This window comes from Theobroma cacao, chromosome 5 (assembly GCF_053813885.1).
Source record: "Theobroma cacao isolate CCN51 chromosome 5, ASM5381388v1, whole genome shotgun sequence".
Taxonomy (NCBI): domain Eukaryota; kingdom Viridiplantae; phylum Streptophyta; class Magnoliopsida; order Malvales; family Malvaceae; genus Theobroma; species Theobroma cacao.
Window position 1 is genome coordinate 41,824,310 of NC_142643.1, and position 21,408 is coordinate 41,845,717.

The 21,408-nt window shown below is 37.2% G+C and overlaps 3 protein-coding genes across 4 annotated transcripts; 1 reads left to right on the plus strand and 2 right to left on the minus strand.

The window, feature by feature from the left end:
• Nucleotides 1–156: 156 nt before the first annotated feature.
• On the minus strand, nucleotides 157–21,118 carry LOC18599732 (putative disease resistance protein RGA3). Of its 2 annotated transcripts, none has more exons than XM_088806398.1 (3): nucleotides 20,814–21,118; nucleotides 17,241–20,723; nucleotides 157–475 (listed from the first exon to the last, which is right to left on the minus strand). In XM_088806398.1, exons 2-3 carry the CDS (start codon nucleotides 20,701–20,703, stop codon nucleotides 468–470), a joined length of 3,471 nt encoding a protein of 1,156 aa, XP_088662524.1. In that variant the 5' UTR covers nucleotides 20,704–20,723; nucleotides 20,814–21,118; the 3' UTR covers nucleotides 157–467. The 2 variants fall into 2 exon arrangements, with proteins under 2 accessions (XP_088662524.1, XP_007029875.3); XM_007029813.3 differs by lacking the exon at nucleotides 157–475 and adding an exon at nucleotides 16,615–16,933.
• On the minus strand, nucleotides 5,199–9,308 carry LOC148762927 (putative disease resistance protein RGA4). The gene is made up of 2 exons (XM_088806397.1): nucleotides 8,996–9,308; nucleotides 5,199–8,905 (listed from the first exon to the last, which is right to left on the minus strand). Exon 2 carries the CDS (start codon nucleotides 8,883–8,885, stop codon nucleotides 5,313–5,315), a length of 3,573 nt encoding a protein of 1,190 aa, XP_088662523.1. The 5' UTR covers nucleotides 8,886–8,905; nucleotides 8,996–9,308; the 3' UTR covers nucleotides 5,199–5,312.
• Nucleotides 9,884–10,959, plus strand: LOC18599733 (protein PHLOEM PROTEIN 2-LIKE A1-like). Its single transcript, XM_007029816.3, has 3 exons — nucleotides 9,884–10,084; nucleotides 10,228–10,340; nucleotides 10,437–10,959. The coding sequence occupies exons 1-3, from the start codon at nucleotides 10,016–10,018 to the stop codon at nucleotides 10,816–10,818; spliced, it is 564 nt and encodes a 187-aa protein (XP_007029878.2). The 5' UTR covers nucleotides 9,884–10,015; the 3' UTR covers nucleotides 10,819–10,959.
• Nucleotides 21,119–21,408: the final 290 nt, after the last annotated feature.

The window sequence follows — 21,408 nt, forward strand, 5'->3', positions numbered from 1 at the left end:
TTGCATATACAGCAATGCTTTTAATTGAAAGGACAAGAAAATTTGTTATGGGCATATTGAACGTAGCTCACATGCAGGAAAAATTATAACTAGCAGGACAAAGAATAGGATCCAGGGAATTGCAGATGCTGATTGGGGTTAAAAAATGAGGAAAAATTTCAGAAAAGCAACATCCCAATTATCAATTCATCATGTATTACACCTGAATAAGAAATCAACAAATAAAGTTATTGCTCTCACTTACAATCAATATACAGAAAACACAACGGAATATGGAACAATAGAGTTTGAAACAAATATGCAATGGTTCAAGCCATTGTCTTCCAGTGTCAATGGCTTTTATTGTTACAAACACACATATTAATGACAATCATAATTTTAAGCTATCAAGCTGTTCTTCTCATCCCTTGCTGCAGCTTAATCATTCACCATCATGGAAAAGCATTCCTTGAATCAACCATTCAACCTTAGGGCCCTGCAAAAAACACATATATTCATTTGTTGGTTCCTCTCTAAGCTTAAAGCAATTAATGTTTTCCCCTTTTGTTTCCCAGATAACATATAACCCTGAAAAGAAGTTGAAGCTTCATCTTGAAGGCAATGTTAATTGCCTTAAAACACTAACAAGTTTTTGACCTGTGGAGTAAACTGTTATTCTCATTCTAGAGCTTCCGTTGTTTAGGCATTAACAAGGAAGAGTTAGCTTTGTACATGGTGTTGCTACTGTTCTTTTGTTTGCCTCAAAAAAAGGATCAAAATAGGAACGAGGAAAAAGTAACTCACCTTTACTGCAACCAAATAAAGGAGTCCATTCATGTTAATGCAACAAAGCAGAGGATATGAAGCAGAAAAAACTAGAGTAGAGATTGAACGAAGAGTCATTTCTTCATTAAGACAACACAGAGGTCATATATTCTGTTGTACATGATGAACACTTGTAACCAAGCTTAAGAAGTGTAAAAACAAGTATACATGCAACCTTACGCTTAATGGGACAGCACTAAGGTGGTATTATCTCTAAAGAACAACACAACGAAGCAAACTGATAAAAGCAAATAAACTAAGATGATTAGAAAACATTCACATGCTGTAGCAGCCATGCAAGTATTACAACTTAACACTCCTCCATAATAGTTGCATTCTGGACATTCAATTTGCTTCTCAAATATTCAAATCTTGGCTTTCCCAAAGTCTTGGTCATGATATCAGCTAGTTGCAACTCAAAACAGCAGTATTGAACATTAATTTCACCTATCCTTTCGGCATCTCGGATGGCATGAAATTTTACTTGAATATGCTTAGTCTTGCAATGAAAGACAGGGTTCTTGGTGATTGCAATAGCTGACTTGTTATCTATTAATAGCGGAGTAGGTTGATTCTGTGGAAGCTGTAAATCAAAAAGCATTTTTCTCAACCAGATTGCTTGGTTGGAAGTTTCAGCAGCTGATATGTATTCTGCCTCAGCTGTAGATTGAGCAACAATGGATTGTTTATGAGAATTCCAGGAAAAAGCTCCATTTCCAAGAGTAAAACATATCCTGAGGTGCTCTTGGAATCATCTCTATTTCCTGCCCAATCACTATCAGAGTAAGCAGCAAAAAGGAAGTTGGAATTTCTGGTATAATAGATTCCAATGTCTAAAGTGCCCTTTAAATACTTCAACACATGTTTTCCAGCAACAAAATGAAGATGAGTAGGCTCTTTTATAAACCTGGACAGTAAGCTCACAGAATATATGATATCAGGTCTTGAAGAACATATGTAAAGAAGGCTGCCAATCAAGCTTCTGAATTGAGATGGATCTTTCACCTTGCTTCAAAATTTCTCATTTACAGCTAATGGTGTTGCTGCAGGTTTGCACTGGAGCATATGAAACCTTCTTAGGACCTCATTGACATATTTTTGTTGGGACAAAAATACCCCTGCAGTAGATTGTTTAATCTCCAGGCTAAAGAAAAACCTCATTAGTCCCAAGTCAGACATCTCAAATTCACTTTGCATCTGCTTCTTGAACAATTGTAGAGTAACGCCATCTCCTCTAGCAATCATTAAGTCATCCATATATGGTGAGACAACCAATGGAGATTGATTTTCACACTTGAGCACATACAATGTAGCTTCATTACTGCTCTTTGTAAACCCTTTAGAAATCAAATAAGCATCAATTCTGCTATACTAGGATCGTGGGGCTTGCTTCAAACCATACAAAGCTTTATGAAGCTTGTAGACTTTGTCTGGTTCATCAGCAACTTCAAATCCCTCAGGTTGCTCTACAAAGATTTCTTCTTCAAGAATTTCATTAAGGAGACAGACTTCACATCAAGATGATAGATATTCCAACCCAAGGCAGCAAACAAAGCTAGCAATAATCGAATTTTATCAAACTTTGCCACTGGAGCAAAAGTCTCCTAGTAATCAACACCAGGTTGTTAACTGTATCCTTTTACCACCAGTCGAGCTTTGTATCTGTTGAGAGATCCATCTGGATTCAACTTCTTCTTGTAAATCCATTTGACTCCAATTATGTTTCTGTTTGGAGGTCGATCAACTAGTGACCATGTGCCACTCTTATTGATCATATAGAGTTCTTCTTTCATGGCATTTAACCATTCTGGTTGTTTAACAGCATCTGTATAAAAAGTAGGTTCTTCAATTGTTCCATAGCTTCTGCGATAAACATCACTAAGTGATCGAGTTCCTCTCACAGGCTCATCATCAACATTCTGATCAACATCAACCTCAATATCTGGAAGAGATTGAATTAAACTTGGCTTTTGAGATTCTGCAATACCTTGCAAATTCCAATTCCAGCTTGCAGCCTTATCAAATGACAAGTTCCTACTGATAACTACCTTACCAGAAATTGGAAAGAGGCTCTACAAGCCTTGGACTTAGTGCTATAGCCAATAAAGATGGCCTTTTGAGCTCTGTGTTGCAACTTATCCCTCATAGCTTCAGGTACAAGTACATAACAAATGCAACCAAAGACGCCCAAATGTTCTATTGAAGGCCTTTGATCAAACCAGACCTCATATGGTGATTTGCCACCTAGTGCCTAAGTAGGAAGTATATTCTGCAAATATATTGCAGTATTAAGCTTCTGCCCAAAGCTTGGTTGAAAGATTCTTTTCAAACAACAGAGTCCATACCATATCAAGAATAGTCCTATTCTTCCTCTCATTGACACCATTTTGTTGAGGAGAATAAGGTCCAAAGAATTAATGATAAATGCCTGCTGCTGCAAAAAAATCAGTAAATTCTTTAGAGGTATATTCTCCTCTATTGACAGTTCTGAGAACTTTAATTCTGGAGCCAGTATCAACTTCAACTAAAGCTTTAAATTTATGAAATAACTCAAATACTTCAGATTTAGCTTTCATGAAATATATCCAACACCATCGAGTTCTGTTATCAACAAAAATCAAGTAATATCTGCTACCATTCAATGATTCTACTTTCATTGGTCCTGTTACATCAGAATGTATCAAATCAAGCTTAATTTTCGCTCTATTGTTGCTTGTAGATGGAAAAGGCTTTCTTGATAGCTTGCCATATTGACATGCACTGCAAACTGAGCCTTCATCAGTCAAGTTAGGTAAGTTTCTCAAGGAACCAGAAGCACTGACCTGCTTAAGTCCTTTGTAGTTGAAATGACCAAGCCGTTTGTGCCACAAATTTGTCAGATTTGAATATGAATTTCTTGCTTGTAGACATAGCTGATCAGCAGTTATAGTGAAGCACCTCTTATGCATAGGTATGGTCATCAAATGAGAACCAGAGGCATTCAATATAACACAAGCATTATCCTTGAACAACAAGGCATAGTGATTTTCAACTAACTGTCCAACACTTAATAAATTAGAAGTAAGTGTAGGAACTAATAGGACTTCTGAGATATACTTGGGACCTGTGTAAGTATGAACTCGAACAGTACCTTTCCCAACAGCAAGAAGATAGATCCATTTTCTATTTTGACCCTTGAATGGTAATTCTTATTTAAGCTGATAAAAACAGCTTCAGTTAGAGTGACATGATTTGAACTCCCACAGTCCAGTAACTATTCTTGATTATCAGCTTCATTTACTGACATTTGTAGGGCCATGAATAGATTTTCTTCAGAATTGGCAGTAGCTTCAACTGTCTGAAGAGCTTTATCAGAAGCAGAAGACTTCTTCTTGCATACTTTCTCGACATGCCCCATTTCATTATAAGCTTGACTTTGCATCTAATCTGAACCAGCAACGATCTTCTGAATGGTTTCTTTTCTTGCAGTAAGTACAAACTTTGAACTTTCCTTTCTTGGTTGAAGACTGACCTGCATGAGAAGATTTCTTCTGTATTTGGTCTTTAGTCATCTTCTTACCCTGAGCCTCTACATTAGCTTTCCCTTTGCTTGAAGCAACCAAAGCATTCTCCACATTTGCTTCTAGTTGAGATGTTCTTCTTTGCTCAGTGGCTAGAAGTGCACTGACCAGTTCTGACATTGTGAGCTGTGACAGGTCTTTAGTTTGCTCTATTGATGTAACTGTACTTCAAAATTTTCAAGTAAGCTAATGAGAATTTTCTGAACAAATCTAGCTTCTAACAAATCATCCCCTAGCAGTCTCATTTGATTCATCAAATGACTAACATGATCTATATAATCTTCTATAGTTTGTGACTTTTTCATCCTAATCAACTCAAACTCTTTTCGAAGGTTCTAAGCTTGCATTTGCTTGGTTTTTGCTGTACCAAGATAATCTTCTTCAAGCTTAGTCCATGCTTTTTTTACTGTTTTACAACTCATGATCTTGTTAAAGATCTTTTTAGACACAGCTGCTTGAATGATGGACAAAGCTCTGTATCACTTTTCTACTTCTTCAGAATATTGCTTAATCTGATTTATGGTTGCATTGTCTCTCAAAGCAACGGGTTTTTTTTTTTTTTAATTTCAATGGCTGTCCAGAGATCATAATCTTTGAGATAAGCCTCCATCTTGACAGCCCAAACTTGATAGTTTTTACCATCAAATATAAGTGGAGATATATAAGAAGTTGAAGTTGAAGTTGAAGACATACTGGAAATGTCAAGAGATAAATCGACAAAGAAGGAAGAAGAATTCTTTATATTCTCATGTCCAACAAGATCCTAAAAAAGCTCTGATACCATGTTAATGTAACAAAGCAGAGGATATGAAGTAGAAAAAACTAAAGTAGAGATTGAACAAAGAGTCATTTCTTCATTAAGACAACACAAAGGTTATATACTTTGCTGTACATGATGAACACTTGTAACCAAGTTTAACAAGTGTAAACACAAGTTTACATGCAACCTTACGCGTAACGGGACCGCACTAAGGTGGTATTATCTCTAAAGATCAGTACAACGAAGCAAACTAATAAAAGCAAATAAACTAAGATGATTAGAAAACATTCACATGCTGCAGCGGCCATGCAAGTATTACAACTTAACATTTTATTCTTCTTTGGCAAATCTGGGGCTGAAGGTAGCCTGATGGAATCAATTTCCTGGTCTGTAACGTGCATGATCTTTGGCCATTCTGTGCTTCCTGCATCTTCCTTTTGGCATTGTTCTATCAGCAGGGGGCATTCATGAATCACCAAATGGAGGAGAGAAGTAGGCAGCCCATCCTCGGGAAAGGACCGAATCGAGGGACAATCCTCTAAATATAAGTCCTTGAGTGAGAGGAGGCTCTTTAAGGTTTCTTCAGTACCTAGAGATTTTAGAATGGGGCATGAGGCAATCATCAGACACTCAAGTCCTGTTGGTAAACCTTCATCTGGCAATGATTCAAGCTTTGAACAGCCCCGGATAGAGAGCAACTTGAGAGAGGACAAGCTTTTCAATGACCCTTCTTCTTCAGACAAAGAAGTGAGGTCTTTGCAATCATTGATATACAGACTCTTAAGCCCTGGAAGGTGGGGCAGTTTTGGGAAAGAGGTTAGGTTTGAGATGTTTGAAATGATCAGGGAGTAGAGAGTGTTGGTACTCGGTATTGCCCCCACAAGTGTTCCATTAGAACACGTGTCCAGAGCTAAATGCTGAAGACGTTGGGCGAAGTGCGGGACAGGAAGGGCAGTTATGAGACCACACCCACTTATCTCCAGTTTCTGAGGAGCAAATATTTTAGGCAGTGCTTGTATGCTGGGGCAGTTTACCATTTTCAATTCCAAAAGACCTATCAAAGTTGGTTGGCGTACTTGGTTGCCTTGATCATCTTGGGCAATTAACATTCCTTCTTTCCACTCCTCCAGAACAACATTGTCGATAAGTATTAAAAACAGGAGAGAAGGAGCCAATGGAAGAGCCCTTAATGAATCACACTTCTTTATCTTCAGAACTCCTAAATTTGGCATCAAATCCGGTACCTTCCTCAGCTTGGGGCAGTTATTGATATGTAGTCGACCCAATGAAAGACATTGAACTTCTGGCCATTCTTCCAATTCCAGCATCCCTTTGATGTAGAGCACTCTAAGGCAAGGTAACCGACCAACAGAGAGTGTTGTGCATTTAGTGCAATGACTTAAGGTAAGTGTTACCAAATTTTGAAGCAGACCGTCTGTCATCCACAAAGGAAAATTAGAGCCCTTAAAGTGATGAAGTGCCAGCTCTTTGAGATTTGAGTGAGGTTGGAGGTCTTTAAGGACCCTCACTGCTGTGACTTCATCTTGTTGGTTGAAGTCTTTGTCACTCCACTCTAATACCAGCTTCTGAAGACTCTCCTTCACATTTAGCTTTGCCTCAGCTGCATTCACTGCATTTTCCAGCTTCGAAATATGCACGGTTTTTGTAAGATTGGCCATGTTCTTCAGCTCTTCAATGCCATGTCCACTTGTGCCACTGACTGGGAATGAATGCAAATTTTGTAGACTGGTTAAGTTTCCCATTCTTGGTGGCAGCATCTCACACTTGAACCAAAACATGTCATCTAGCTCAAGATGACGCAGGTTAACCAAGTTTCCAAGGTCCTTGGGCAATTCAAACAGCCAAAGGCACCCTAGGAGCTTAAGTGTCTGTAGATTGCAGAGGTTACATATTGAGTTGGGAAGCACTTTGATCTCTGTTCTAGAGAGATCAAGGTATCGTAATAGCTTCAAATTTTCAATAGAGCTTGGCAATTCTGAGAGCGAGCTTGAACTTAGATTCAAAACACGAATGTATTTAAGAGAATGTAACATTTTGTCAAGCGCCTGCCCCAAGTTTTTCAAGGACTCAGCAGGAAGTAGAAGTGTGCGCAGCTTTGTAGATCTTTCAATAATCTGCAAGGTAGGATTCTCTACATCTTGACCAAGCAATGAGACATGACGAGTTTCTTCAGAGAAAATACCTGAGTTGTTATCCTTGACTTGGCAGCAGTGGGGGCTTGAAACTGATACAGCCAAGTCATGGATAAGGTCATGCATTCTGTATCTCACCTTGTCGTCAATGTTTAAAATTTGGAAGAAAGACCTCATTAGCAACTCATCAAAATATTCGATCCCAGTCTCCTCGACACTATTTTGGCCACTGGATTGAATAAATGCTTCAGCCATCCAAAGCTTGACCAACTCCTTCCTGTCAAAAACATAGGCCTTTGGGAATATAGAGCAATATGCATAACACTGCTTTAAATAAGAAGGTAGGTGGTCATAACTCAATTTTAAGGCAGGCAGAATTTCGGGCCTAGTGGGGTTCTGATCCTTCTCTAGCTCCCATATGCTATCTCTTGAGATTTGCTTCCATTTGTTTACATCAATATTACCACGCAGGACACCTCCCATTGCCTTCACTGCCAAAGGCAAGCCGTTACACTTTCCCACAATTTGCCTACCATAGACTTCCAATTCTTTTCTGTGTGTACCAACCAATGAGTCACAGTCTTTGAAAGCAATTTTTTCAAACAATGACCAACATTCATTCTCGGGCAAACCTTCCAATCTATAGGGAGGTTGTGTTCCCATAATCTCTGACACCCTGGTGGTTCGAGTAGTGACCAAAACTCTACTGCCCTTACCTCCTTGTTTCAAGAGGTTTTGAAGTGGCTCCCACTCTCGGAAATCGTCAATCCAAACATCATCTAAAACAAGCAGAAAATTTTTCCTGGCCAAGAATTCTAGAAAGCGTGACACTAGGGTGCTGGTGGGGACGTCATTAGAATACTTCATTTCTGTGTGGAATTCGATCATTTCCTTAAGTATCCTTCCGAAATTGAAGTCAACTGTGACATGAACCCACATCCTAAACTCAAAATGATTTTTTACTCTATCATCTTTAAATATGAGTTGAGCAAGAGTTGTTTTGCCTAAGCCTCCCATCCCAACGATAGGAATGACAGAAACATCACCTTCAGTATCAGATTCATTTGATAGCATCCGATTTATTAATTCGTCTCTATCAGGTTCTCTACCAAAGACATCTGCAGGGATGCCTTCAAAGAAAGGGGTGTGTGGGAGGTTTGGAGTCTCTCCACCATCACTACTTTCTGTGAGATGGAAACTGTTTTTCTGTTCAGCAATCAGATCAAGTCTTGCTGAAATTTCTTTGATCTTATGTGCAACACTGGATTTATTAAAAAGGTTGCTAGGAGCAAGGATTTTGCGAACCTGCTGCTTTCTGTTCCAGAGGAAAGTTTCTGTTGCAAAAGTGTCCAATATGTCCTCTGCATCACAAACTACATCTTTGAGCTTTCCAAGCCAATCTCTCAAAGATGCACCACAAGCTGCATCCAGTTGTCTCTGCTCAGCATCTTTAAGCACAGCTGCAATTGCGGTTAGATTGCTTGACAGATTTTTCACCTCCTTCTCAACATTCAGGATCGCCAGAAATTCTCCTTTGATCAAGGACGCAGCAGTGTCAATGATATTGTTCACGATAGGTCCCACAATAATAGAAACTGGATCAGCCATAACTACTTGAAGCAGAACTCCTACAAGAAATAAAAAGCATCAATATATATGGGCTTATTTTATTCCATTCATTTTGTTGTTCTGCATGGAAGAATTACAGGAGAACTCACCAGCAAGAAAATATGTCAAAACTGTGAAAGAAAAGTCAGTTCAGTTGGAACTTGGAACTTGGAACTGGATGGCTTCTGTTGTTTGATTTGGGTTAAAGAGTAGACAAGAAACCAGCAAGAAAATATGTCAAAGACTGAATAAGAAGTCAGTTGGAACAGAATAAATATTTGCTTTGTTTCATTTGGTTCCTGGTTCTGTGGTTACATAGAGAAGTTCAGACTTTGGCCACTACAAGGACCCCTTCAAATCTGCGACCGGGAGCCGGTTCGAAGCAACTTCCGCTTCACTCTTTCGCTAACGGCGTGTACCTCACATGGTGCTGACGACAAGGGGGAGTAAAGTAAATGAATTATTCAGCAAATAGACAAAGCACGGTCCACCAAGCCTTTGCCCTGTATCTTTCACACTTGTTCTCCTCTGGCGGAGAATCTACCAAGCTAAACCACTAGGAACGTGCCTTCCCTCTTTTTACTTTCTTCGCGTTATTAGTTTTCTTGTTAAGCAGGTAATCAATCAAATGCTCGAATGTCCCTTTTAAATTTATTATTATATTTTCATGATTAACGAAAAATAATTCTGAATTTTGCCATTTTAATCCACTTCAATTTTTATATATTAAAAAATTGGTATAATATCAAAAAAAATTTAAATTATTTAAAAAGATTGAAATAAATCATTTTGCTTTTATTACATTTAATAAAATTTTATATTTTTATTTTAAATCAAACAAAATTTTATATTTTTATTTTAAATTAAATAAATCCTTATATTAATTATAGGGTAAAAGACCAGATTTAATTATCACAACGCGTTTGCCGACGGGTTCCACCTACTCGTATCAGTCTCTTTCCCGCAAAAAGTATAAAGTCTTGGGTCCGAGTGTAGGAGTGTGAGTATGGTAGGTTGGAGGGCCAGATTTAATTATCACAACGCGTTTGCTGACGGGGTGCAGCAAGTCAACAACACTATAATTTGTTTTCCCAGCAAGCCCCTCTAGGGCCTCAAGGGGAACATAACCAATGAACTTCAGAAAGAAGAAGGTTGTAGCAGCAGGCAACAAAGAAGTCTTCCTTGAGCACAAGAGAAAGGTTCGTTTTCTCTCTCCCTCTCTTTCCCTTGTTCTTGTACTTCCATGCATTTAAATCAAGGATAAGTAAGTGGATGATTAAATATGGGAAGTTACTGAGAAAAGATTTTGATTATTGTCTGTTCCAACCAACTCATCATGCAGAAAACTTGGGAAGATGCATCAGGTCACAAATGCTTCATGTTGTATCCAAGGTCACTCTACATCACTTGGGGTGGCCATGAATATTGGATTTGGAACAGTTTCAAAGATACAAGGTGAGATTCAGGGGAATATTTTTCCATTGAAATCGTTGTTTTGTCGATTGCTGTATCTTCATGGTTGTAAATTGCAACGAATCTCTTGATTTGCAGTGATGAAAACATCGAAGTAGCCAAACTAAGCCATGTATGTTGGCTGGATGTGAGAGGAAAATTCAAACTATCAGACCTTTCCCCTGGAACTTTATACGAAGTTGTGTATGAAGTCAAATTGACAAAAGGGGCATTTGGTTGGGAACACCCTATCAAGCTGAGATTATCACTCCCTAATGGCAGGGTCCAAGAAAGGCAAGTTAGCCTTTTGCACAAGCCTAGAGGGCAATGGATAGAGCTCAATGTGGGCAACTTCCGTACAAATGAGAATGGAGAAACAGGAGAAGCAGGAGAAGTTTGCTTTGATCTTTATGAACATGATGGGGGCCAGTGGAAACATGGACTTGTTGTCAAGAGTGCCATTTTAATGCCTAAAAACTGAACTATATGCTTGAAAGGAAAGAAAATACCTCTTGTGTTCAGTATGGAACAGCAAACTAGTTTTCACTACTTCACATTTTTGCATTCATGCCTGTTGTAGTTGTCATGCTTCTGTTTAGTAGGATGATTTCTTTCAACTGAATTACATTGTGGGTACTGTCTCTGTTTAAAGACCTGAGGTGCCATTCATTTATAAAGTTCATATAACAAAATCAAATTGGTTCAATTCCAAGTTACAATGCCTTGCTGCAAACTACCGAGTGGGAGGATATAAGATGTTCTCGACAACAAAGAACCCTAGTTCAAGAATCCATCTGAGTATCAAAACAATAATCAATCAATCAATCAATCAAGTGTATCTAACAACACTTCCCACATAGTTGCACACCACATGGCCACCTGTGCACATTGCATTAAACAAAATATCAGCAGTCCTGTTCATCCTTTCAAAGCCAGGAGCGCCATTGAATTATGCAAGCTCCATACAACATAGTTACAATGATGCAGAACCAAAATCAAACAAATCACAATACATGAAGCTAGTTCGTTGGTATGTTCTTCCAACAATCATACATGGAGTTCTACATAGCAGATTTCCTGGCTTACCAGGGAAAGCACCTTTGATCATCACAACTTGAATTGTCAATTTTCACAATCTTGAGCTTTCAGATTTTTCTTTTGCTTCCTCCCATCCTGCCAGGCATTTTCTTTCCCTTGTATACACAACCACATGTTGTTCTGCAGCCAGTAGACCCCAACACTCTACGATCGTTGGAACTATGGGTCATTTTACATCTTTCAATAATTTAGCACTTAATTCTGCCTGTGCAAAAATGGGGAGAAAAATTAAGGTAGGTATAAATTCCACCCACAAGGAATTTGAATTGCCAAAACAACAACAACCACGTTATTGCCAAAGAAATTTCAAAATATTTGAAGAAATTGAAGATTAAGTATTTGGCATTGCTTTGCTAAAAACTGATTGATAGCAAAATAATCTATAACTAGAATAAAGGACATACACTGACCAACATATACAAAAAGTTTAAAAGAAGTGCAATATCAACTAAACAGGACATAGATGTACCTACCAATTCTAAACTCTTAACTAAAATATCTTTATGACAGGAATCACCGAATGTAGTTATTGATTCTACTTACAACGACTAAATAAAATAACAGGAACAAAAGATAATAATAAAAATATGTGAAGAGGTTAACATCAGATGTATCCTAAACTTTGTCAAAAATATCTTTATGATATGAGCCCTTAAACATAGCTCAACTTAACATTGTAAGCTCAACATACCAACAAGCATCCATATATGATAATTCTCATTTCCAGCAAAAACAAGGCCAATGCATATAGCCATCATATGTAGAAGTAGCTTGATTAGATAATTATTCACCTACCTTGGATTCATATATGTGTGTTAAAGTAAAATTAGAATGGTTACAAGTACATGCAGTTCACATTTAATCTTATAAAGTATGGTCAAGCTTACTTGAATTACCTCTCCTCTTTCTGTACGTTTTTCCCACCTAAGAGAAACCATACTTAAGTTTTGAATGAATGCAACTACACCTGCGGCTTTGTTTCCTAGAGAATTTCTGTTCAATTTTCCAGTATACTTGCTTGGAATGGCCGACTTTTATTGCTATCTTCTTGGAATTAAATAGCTTGCATTGTCTTCTAAAATAGCATTGGAAGGAAACTTTTCGTCTAAGTTACTATATATACTTTTAAGGAATCTTTGCTACGATTAATGGCCGAATTGTATCAACAGTTTCAGGTATTGATCAAATGAAATTCAAACTTCAATGTGATTGTGCAACCAAAGACAAAAGAAATGAAGTATTGTTTGCATTAGGGTTGGGTAGGGTACTCAAACCCTAACCCTAAAAAATAAACTACATGAACCTTATTAACTACTCGAATATTTTTTAAAATTGCTATCCTATAATTACTTTAATCGGTTTAAAAATCTTATTATGTACAAAAATTATTAAAATACTGTTCATGAGTATCCAATTACCCGAATCCGTATCTGTACTTGCGTTCATATATAATAATATTTCTCTTACATATTTCATATAATTTACTAATAATTAAATTAATAAAAACACACAAATAATAAAATTTAAATTTAAAAAATCAAAAACAAATATCTCAAACATAATTAATAAATTTATAAGTTATAATTTTAATAATGTTAACACAAAATAGAAAGTAAATATGTTTATATTTAAAGTGTATATATACTAAAAATATTTTAATATATATATAATAGTAATTATATTTTTTATAAGTGAACTCAATGTATATAAAATATATATACTAAAAGACATTACATGTCAATTAATAATCATAGTTTCATTAATTAATTTAATTAACTATATGAGTTTATCCTTAATTATATAAAATTAAAAAAAATAACTAGATTTCAAAACTATTCTCATCTCACAACTTTCTTTTAGATTTATATATTATAAGTTTATACAAATAAAGGTATATATATTGTAATTAATAATTTTGTGATTTATAATTTTTGTAATGTTAACACAAAATAGAAAGTAAATATGTTTATAAATAAAGTACACACACACATTAAAAGTATTTCAATATACACGCATTAAAAGTATTTTAATATATATATATATAATAGTAATTATATTCATTATAAATGAATCTAATATATATAAAGTATATATATTAAAAGATATTATAAGTTAATTAATAATTATAGTTTCATGAATTAATTTAATTAATTATACGAGATTTGTCCTTAATTACATAAAATTAAAAAAACTAACTAAGTTTTACAACCATTCTAGTAACACAATTTCTCTTTAGATTTATATATTATAAGTTTATATAAACAAAGTTATATATATTATAATTAATAATTTTATAAGTTATAATTTTGTAATGTTAACATAAAATAGAAAGTAAATATGTTTATATTTAAAGTATATATATACTAAAAATATTTTAATGTATATACTAGTAATTATATTTCTTATAAATTAATATAATATATAAACTATATATATTTAAAGACATTACAAGTTAATTAATAATTGTCACGATCTAAATTCCGGACCATAACCGATGCATAGGCCCAATGGACGTAGTCCACTAAGCCCAAGCAAGCCTATCTACATGACCCGTCCATTATTTAATTAAAGTTACTAAAGTCACATTTCATAATTTCGAATCAAGATAATGCTAACCATTATCAACTCGTAGTGGCATTACCAATCAAATATACATGTATTGTCTAAAACATATGTCTTAATAATTTACATTGGGTTTATCTATTCACAACAAAAAGAGTACTCGACTTTCAGCGGAGAGACTCGGACGAAAGTACAGCTACTGAATACCGAGACACTTATTAAGAGTCGAATCTACGATGACACCTCGATCTAGTTACCGATTACCTCTTGATCTGAAAACATGAAGTTGAAAACGGTAAGTACAAACTCAGTGAGTGAACATAAGAAAAGAATAATCAAACGAGAAGTAAGGTTTAAGAAATCATGATACATTTATTTTCAAAACAATGTAATTTAGTTTCATTCTTATTAGAACCTCTCGTTAAACCCTTAAATGATTAAGCACTCGATAGTAATAATTCCAAACCTAACAAAGAATTTGATGAATGAAAGCTTCAATTATATATAAGCAAGTCAAATGAAACGACGGATGCTCACTGCAGCGGAAAAGTATTACACTGCAGTAAGAATGAATTTTCGCTGCAGCGAAATTTGGGCTCAAGTTATTAGCTAGACGAGGGTTTCTCAACTGGTTGAGGGTTTCTCTCTAAAATTCCTAATTTCAAACTTAATTAAACAAACCCTTAAATGTTGGGAGTCCATGATCAACTATGGCGTAAATGAAATGGAAAAAATATGGCAAAACCAACAAGATAGCATAGCGGACAGAAAGTTTCTTCACTGCAGCGAAATTCACGTGGCTAAAACAGAAAGTTTCTCGCTATAACGAGAATCCATTCTCGTTTCGAGAGCCAAAACAAAAAGTTTCTCATTGCAGCGAGATTTAGCGAGAAGTTTCAGCAAATTTCTCGCTGCAAGAACCAGGTCAGGCAAACCCCTCAAACCCGAGAGTTTCTTGCTGCAGCGAGAATCAATAAGAAACAGGGCACCAAAGAAAAGTTTCCATTCTCTCAAGAAGAAGGCCATCTTGCTGAAATGACAAAATCAACATGAAACGCTTAAAAATTTTCAAAGTTCAACATGTCAAATTTTCACATGCATTACAACTATATACCATATTTATAAACTTTCATTTCATAAACATACATATACATATATACATAGATAAACACCAATATCACCATCATCTCACCCAACTCATGTGTGTCCCCCCACATCGTGCACATAGTCGGAGTCATCGTGTGCATCTCCCCACATCGTGCACAGTTAGTACCATCGTGTGTATCCCCCCACATCGTGCACACGGACACTATCAATACCCATCTCCCTCACCACCGTCATTACCAGCATGTGCATCCCCCACATCGTGCACACGCACGGTTATGATTATCACACAATGTCAATTATCAATGCACAACATATATATATATATATACCAACATAATGTAGTAGTGAATGAATTTATAACAGCCACATATCACAATATAGAGATAATTTATCAAGAGCTTGTTCCCAGATAATTTTAAAGAAAAAACCAATAAAATTCCCAACAGGTAGCATTTGGTCAACACTGTTATCTGCTTGTAGAGTCCACAAGAACCTTGAGTTGGCTGAAAAGGTTGCCAAAAGATTATTTGAAGTTGATCCAGAAAACGTGGGAGCTTATGTTCTGATGTCAAATATATACGCAACTGCACAGAGATGGAAAGATGCAGCAAAGATGAGAATCTTATTGAAGAAAAAGGGCATAAGAAAGGAGCCAGCTTGCAGCTGGATAGAAGTTAAAAATAGGGTTCATACTTTCATATCTGGAGATAAATCGCATCCTCTTTATGAGAGAATATATAAGACTTTGAAAGATCTTTTGGAACAGATGGAACGAGAAGGGTATATTCCTGACACGAGTGAGGTTTCCCATGATGTTGAGGAGAAACAGAAGAAATACTTGTTATATAGCCAGTGAGAGATTAGCTTTAGCTTTTGGCATCATTAGCACCCCTACTGGGACAACCATTCGAATAACCAAGAACATTCGCGTTTGTGTGGACTGCCACACAGCTATAACGTTCATGTCAAAGATTGCCCAAAGAGAGATAATTGTAAGGGATAATAGCAGATTTCACCATTTCAAAGATGGGAAGTGTTCATGCAGAGATTATTGGTTACAGGCTGAAAGTGAAACAATGTTGAGCTCTAAACCATTGATCATCCAAAGGTGTAAGGAATCTTACATGCAGTTTTCGCTGTAATTGTGAGCATGCTGGAGAAGCAGTTAAGGAATTAGTCAGCCTATATTTCATGTACTTAATTTTTCCTTTTAACAATGTCTTGTTGGAGCATTTGGTCAGCTGGAAATTCAAGTCATTTACTATCCTTTTGCATTGAAAGAGCAAAAAGAGTTGAAGAATAGAGAAGAATAGAGTGAAAAACAGTTTAAAATGTAAATTTTTTTGACATACAGTTGCATATACAGGAATGCTTTTAATCGAAAGGACAAGAAAATTTGTTATGGGCATATTGAAGGTAGCTCATATGTAGGAAAAATTATAACTAGCAGGACAAAGAATAGGATCCAGGGAATTGTAGATGCTGATTGGGGTTAAAATATGAGGAAAAATTTTAGAAAAGCAACATCCCAATTATCAATTCATCATGTATTACACCTGAATAAGAAATCAACATGTAAAGTTACTGCCCTCACTTTCAACCAATATAGAGAAAACACAATGGAATATGGAACAACAGAGTTTGAAACAAATACGCAATGGATCAAGCCATTGTCTCCCAGTTTTCAATGGCTTTTATTGTTACAAACACACATTAATACCAATCATAATTTTGAGCTATCAAGCTGTTCTTCTCATCCCTTGCTGCAGCTTTAATCATTCACCATCATGGAAAAGCATTCCTTGAATCAACCATTCAACTTTAGGGCCCTGCCAAAAACACATATATTCATTTGTTGGTTCCTCTCTAAGCTTAAAGCAATTAATGTTTTTCATTTTTTTTCCCAGATAACATATAACCCTGAAAAGAAGTTGAAGCTTCATCTTGAAGGCAATGTTAATTACCTTAAAACACAAACAAGTTTTTGACCTGTGGAGTAAACTGTTATTCTCATTCTAGAGCTTCTTTTGTTTAAGCATTTACAAGGAAGAGTTAGTTTTGTATATGATGTTGCCACTGTTCTTTTGTTTGCCTCAAAAAATAGATCAAAATAGGAACAAGGAAAAAGTAACTCACCTTTACTGAAACCAAATAAAGGAGTCCATTTATTCTTCTTTGGCAAATCTGGGGCTGAAGGTAGCCTGATGGAATCAATTTCCTGGTCTGTAACGTGCATGATCTTTGGCCATTCTGTGCTTCCTGCATCTTCCTTTTGGCATTGTTCTATCAGCAGGGGACATTCATGAATCACCAAATGGAGGAGAGAAGTAGGCAGCCCATCCTCGGGAAAGGACCGAATCAAGGGACAATCGTCTAAATATAAGTCCTTGAGTGAGAGGAGGCTCTTTAAGGTGTCTTTGGTACCTAGAGATTTTAGAATGGGGCATGAGACAATCATCAGACACTCAAGTCCTGTTGGTAAACCTTCATCTGGCAATGATTCAAGCTTTGAACAGCCCTGGATAGAGAGCAACTTGAGAGAGGACAAGCTTTTCAATGACTCTTCGTCTTCAGACAAAGAAGTGAGGTCTTTGCAATCACTGATATACAGAGTCTTAAGTCCTGGAAGGTGGGGCAATTTTGGGAAAGAGGTTAGGTTTGAGATGTTTGAAATGACCAGCGAATAGAGAGTGTTGGTTCCCGGAATTGCCCTCACTAGTGTTCCATTAAAGCACGAGTCCAGAGCTAAATGCTGAAGACGTTGGGCGAACTGTGGGACAGGAAGGGCAGTTATGAGACCACACCCACTTATCTCCAGTTTCTGAGGAGCAAATATTTTAGGCAGTGCTTGTATGTTGGGGCAGTTTGCCATTTTCAATTCCAAAAGACTAATCAAAGTCGGCTTGGGTTGGCCTACTTGGTTGCCTTGATCATCTTGGGCAATGAACATTCCTTCTTTCCAATCCTCCAGAACAAGATTGTCAATAAGTACTAAAAACATCAGAGGAGCCATTGGAAGAGCCTTCAATGAATCACACTTCTTTATCTTCAGAACTGTTAAATTTGGCATCAAATCCGGTACCTTCCTCAGCTTGGGGCAGTTTTTGATATGTAGTCTATCCAATGAAAGACATTGAACTCCTGGCCATTCTTCCAATTCCAGCATCCCTTTGATGTAGAGCGCTCTAAGGCAAGGTAACTGACCAACAGAGAGTGTTGTGCATTTAGTGCAATGACTTAAGGTAAGTCTTACTAAATTTTGAAGCAGACCGTCTGTCATCCACAAAGGAAAATTAGAGCCCTTAAAGTGATGAAGTGCCAACTCTTTGAGATTTGAGTGAGGTTGCAGGTCTTCAAGGTCCCTCTCTGCTCTGATTTCATCTTCTTGGTTGACGTCTTGGCAACTCCACTCTAATACCAGCTTCTGAAGGCTCTCCTTCTCTTTTAGCTTTGCCTCAGCTGCATTCACTGCATTTTCCAGCTTCAAAATATGCAGTGTTTTTGTAAGATTGGCCATGTTCTTCAGCTCTTCAATGCCATGTCCACTTGTGCCACTGACTGGGAATGCATGCAAATTTTGCAAACTGGTTAAGTTTCCCATTCTTGGTGGCAGCATCTCACACTTGAACCAAAACATCTCATCTAGCTCAAGATGACGCAGGTTAACCAAGTTTCCAAGGTCCTTGGGCAGTTCAAACAGCCAAAAGCACCCTAAGAGCTTGAGTGTCTGCAGATTGCAGAGGTTACATATTGAGTTGGGAAGCACTTTGATCTCTGTTCTAGAGAGATCAAGGTATCGTAATAGCTTCAAATTTTCAATAAAGCTTGGCAATTCTGAGAATGAGCTTGAACTTAGATTCAAAACACGAATGTATTTAAGAGAATGAAACATTTTGTCAAGCGCCTGCCCCAAGTTTTTCAAGGACTCACCGGGAAGTAGGAGTGTGCGCAGCTTCGTAGATCTTTCAATAATCTGCAAGGTAGGATTCTCTACATCTTGACCAAGCAATGAGACATGACGAGTTTCTTCAGAGAAAATACCTGAGTTGTTATCCTTGACTTGGCAGCAGTGGGGGCTTGAAACTGATACAGCCAAGTCATGGATAAGGTCATGCATTCTGTATCTCACCTTGTCATCAATGTTTAAAATTTGGAAGAAAGACCTCATTAGCAACTCATTAAAATATTCAGTCCCAGTCTCCTCCACACTATTTTGGCCACTGGATTGAATAAATGCTTCAGCCATCCAAAGCTTGACCAACTCCTTGCTGTCAAAAACATAGGCCTTTGGGAATATAGAGCAATATGCATAACACTGTTTTAAATAAGAAGGTAGGTGGTCATAACTCAATTTTAAGGCAGGCAGAATTTTAGGCCTAGTGCGGTTCTGATCCTTCTCTAGCTCCCATACGCTATCTCTTAAGATTTGCTTCCATTTGTTTACATCAATATTACCACGCAGTACACCTCCCATTGCCTTCACTGCCAAAGGCAAGCCGTTACACTTTCCCACAATTTGCCTACCATAGACTTCCAATTCTTTTCTGTGTGTACCAACCAATGAGTCACAGTCTTTGAAAGCAATTTTTTTAAACAAGGACCAACATTCATCCTCAGGCAAACATTCCAATCTATAGGGAGGTTGTGTTCCCATAATGTCAGACACCCTGGTGTTTCGAGTAGTGACCAAAACTCTACTGCCCTTACCTCCTTGTTTCAAGAGGTTTTGAAGTGGCTCCCACTCTTGGTAATCGTCAGTCCAAACATCATCTAAAACAAGCAGAAAACTTTTCCCAGCCAAGAATTCTAGAAAGCGTGACTCTAGGGTTCTGGTGGGTACGTCACTAGAATACTTCATTTCAGTGTGGAATTCTATCATTTCCTTAAGTATCCTTCCGAAATTGAAGTCAACTGTGACATGAACCCACATCTTAAACTCAAAATGATTCTTTACTCTTTCATCTTTAAAGATGAGTTGAGCAAGAGTTGTTTTGCCTAAGCCTCCCATCCCAACGATAGGAATGACAGAAACATCACCTTCAGTATCAGATTCATTTGATAGCATCCGATTTATTAATTCGTCTCTATCAGATTCTCTACCAAAGACATCTGCAGTGATGTCTACAAAGAAAGGGGTGTGTGGGAGGTTTGGAGTCTTTCCACCATCACTACTTTCTGTGAGATGGAAATCGTTTTTCTGTTTAGCAATCACATCCAGTCTTGCTGAAATTTCTTTGATCTTATGTGCAACACTGGATTTATTTATGAGGTTGGTAGGAGCAAGGATTTTGCGAACCTGCTTCTTTCTCTTCCAGAGGAAAGTTTCTGTTGCAAAAGTGTCCAATATGTCCTCTGCATCACAAGCTACATCTTTGAGCTTTCGAAGCCAATCTCTCAAAGATTCACCACAAGCTGCATCCAGTTGTCTCTGCTCAGCATCTTTAAGCACAGCTGAAATTGCGGTTAGATTGCTTGACAGATTTTTCACCTCCTTCTCAACATTCAGGATCGCCAGAAATTCTCCTTTGATCAAGGACGCAGCAGTGTCAATGATATTGTTCACGATAGGTCCCACAATAATAGAAACTGGATCAGCCATAACTACTTGAAGCAGAACTCCTACAAGAAAGAAAACGCATCAATATATATGGGCTTATTTTATTCCATTCATTTTGTTGTTCTGCATGGAAGAATTACAGGAGACCTCACCAGCAAGAAAATATGTCAAAACTATGAAAGAAGTCAGTTCAGTTGGAGCTTGGAACTTGGAACTGGATGGCTTGTGTTGTTTGATTTGGGTGAAAGAGTAGACAAGAAACCAGCAAGAAAATGTGTCAAAGACTGAATAAGAAGTCAGTTGGAACAGAATAAATATTTGCTTTGTTTCATTTGGTTCCTGGTTCTGTGGTTATATAGAAAAGTTCAGACTTTGGCCGCTACAAGGACCCCTTCAAATCTCGGACCGGGAGCAGGTTCGAAGCAACTTCCGCTTCACTCTTTTGAAAACGTCGTGTACCTTCCATGGTGCTGACGACCAGAGGGAGTGAAATAGATGCGATTATTCAGCAAATAGACAAAGCAAGGTCCACCAAGTCTTTGTCCTGTCTCTTTCACACTTGTCCCCCTCTGGTGTAGAATCTCCTAGTGGTTTTCCTCCTCCGGCGTAGAATTTACCTAGTTAAACCACTAGGAACGTGTGCCTTTCTCTTTCTTCTTGTTACTTTCTTCACGTTATTATTTTTCTTGTTAAGCAGGTAATCAATCAAATGCTCGAATGCCCCTTTCAAATTTATTATTATATTTT

Excerpts from the sequence above, each read along its gene's own strand:
- LOC18599732 (XM_088806398.1), bottom strand. The coding sequence starts at position 20,703 with ATGGCTGATCCAGTTTCTATTATTGTGGGACCTATCGTGAACAATATC.
- LOC148762927 (XM_088806397.1), bottom strand. The coding sequence starts at position 8,885 with ATGGCTGATCCAGTTTCTATTATTGTGGGACCTATCGTGAACAATATC.
- LOC18599733 (XM_007029816.3), top strand. The coding sequence starts at position 10,016 with ATGAACTTCAGAAAGAAGAAGGTTGTAGCAGCAGGCAACAAAGAAGTC. Across the intron at positions 10,085-10,227 it reads TCCTTGAGCACAAGAGAAAG|AAAACTTGGGAAGATGCATC; the intron begins GTTCGTTTTCTC and ends CTCATCATGCAG. Across the intron at positions 10,341-10,436 it reads AACAGTTTCAAAGATACAAG|TGATGAAAACATCGAAGTAG; the intron begins GTGAGATTCAGG and ends CTTGATTTGCAG.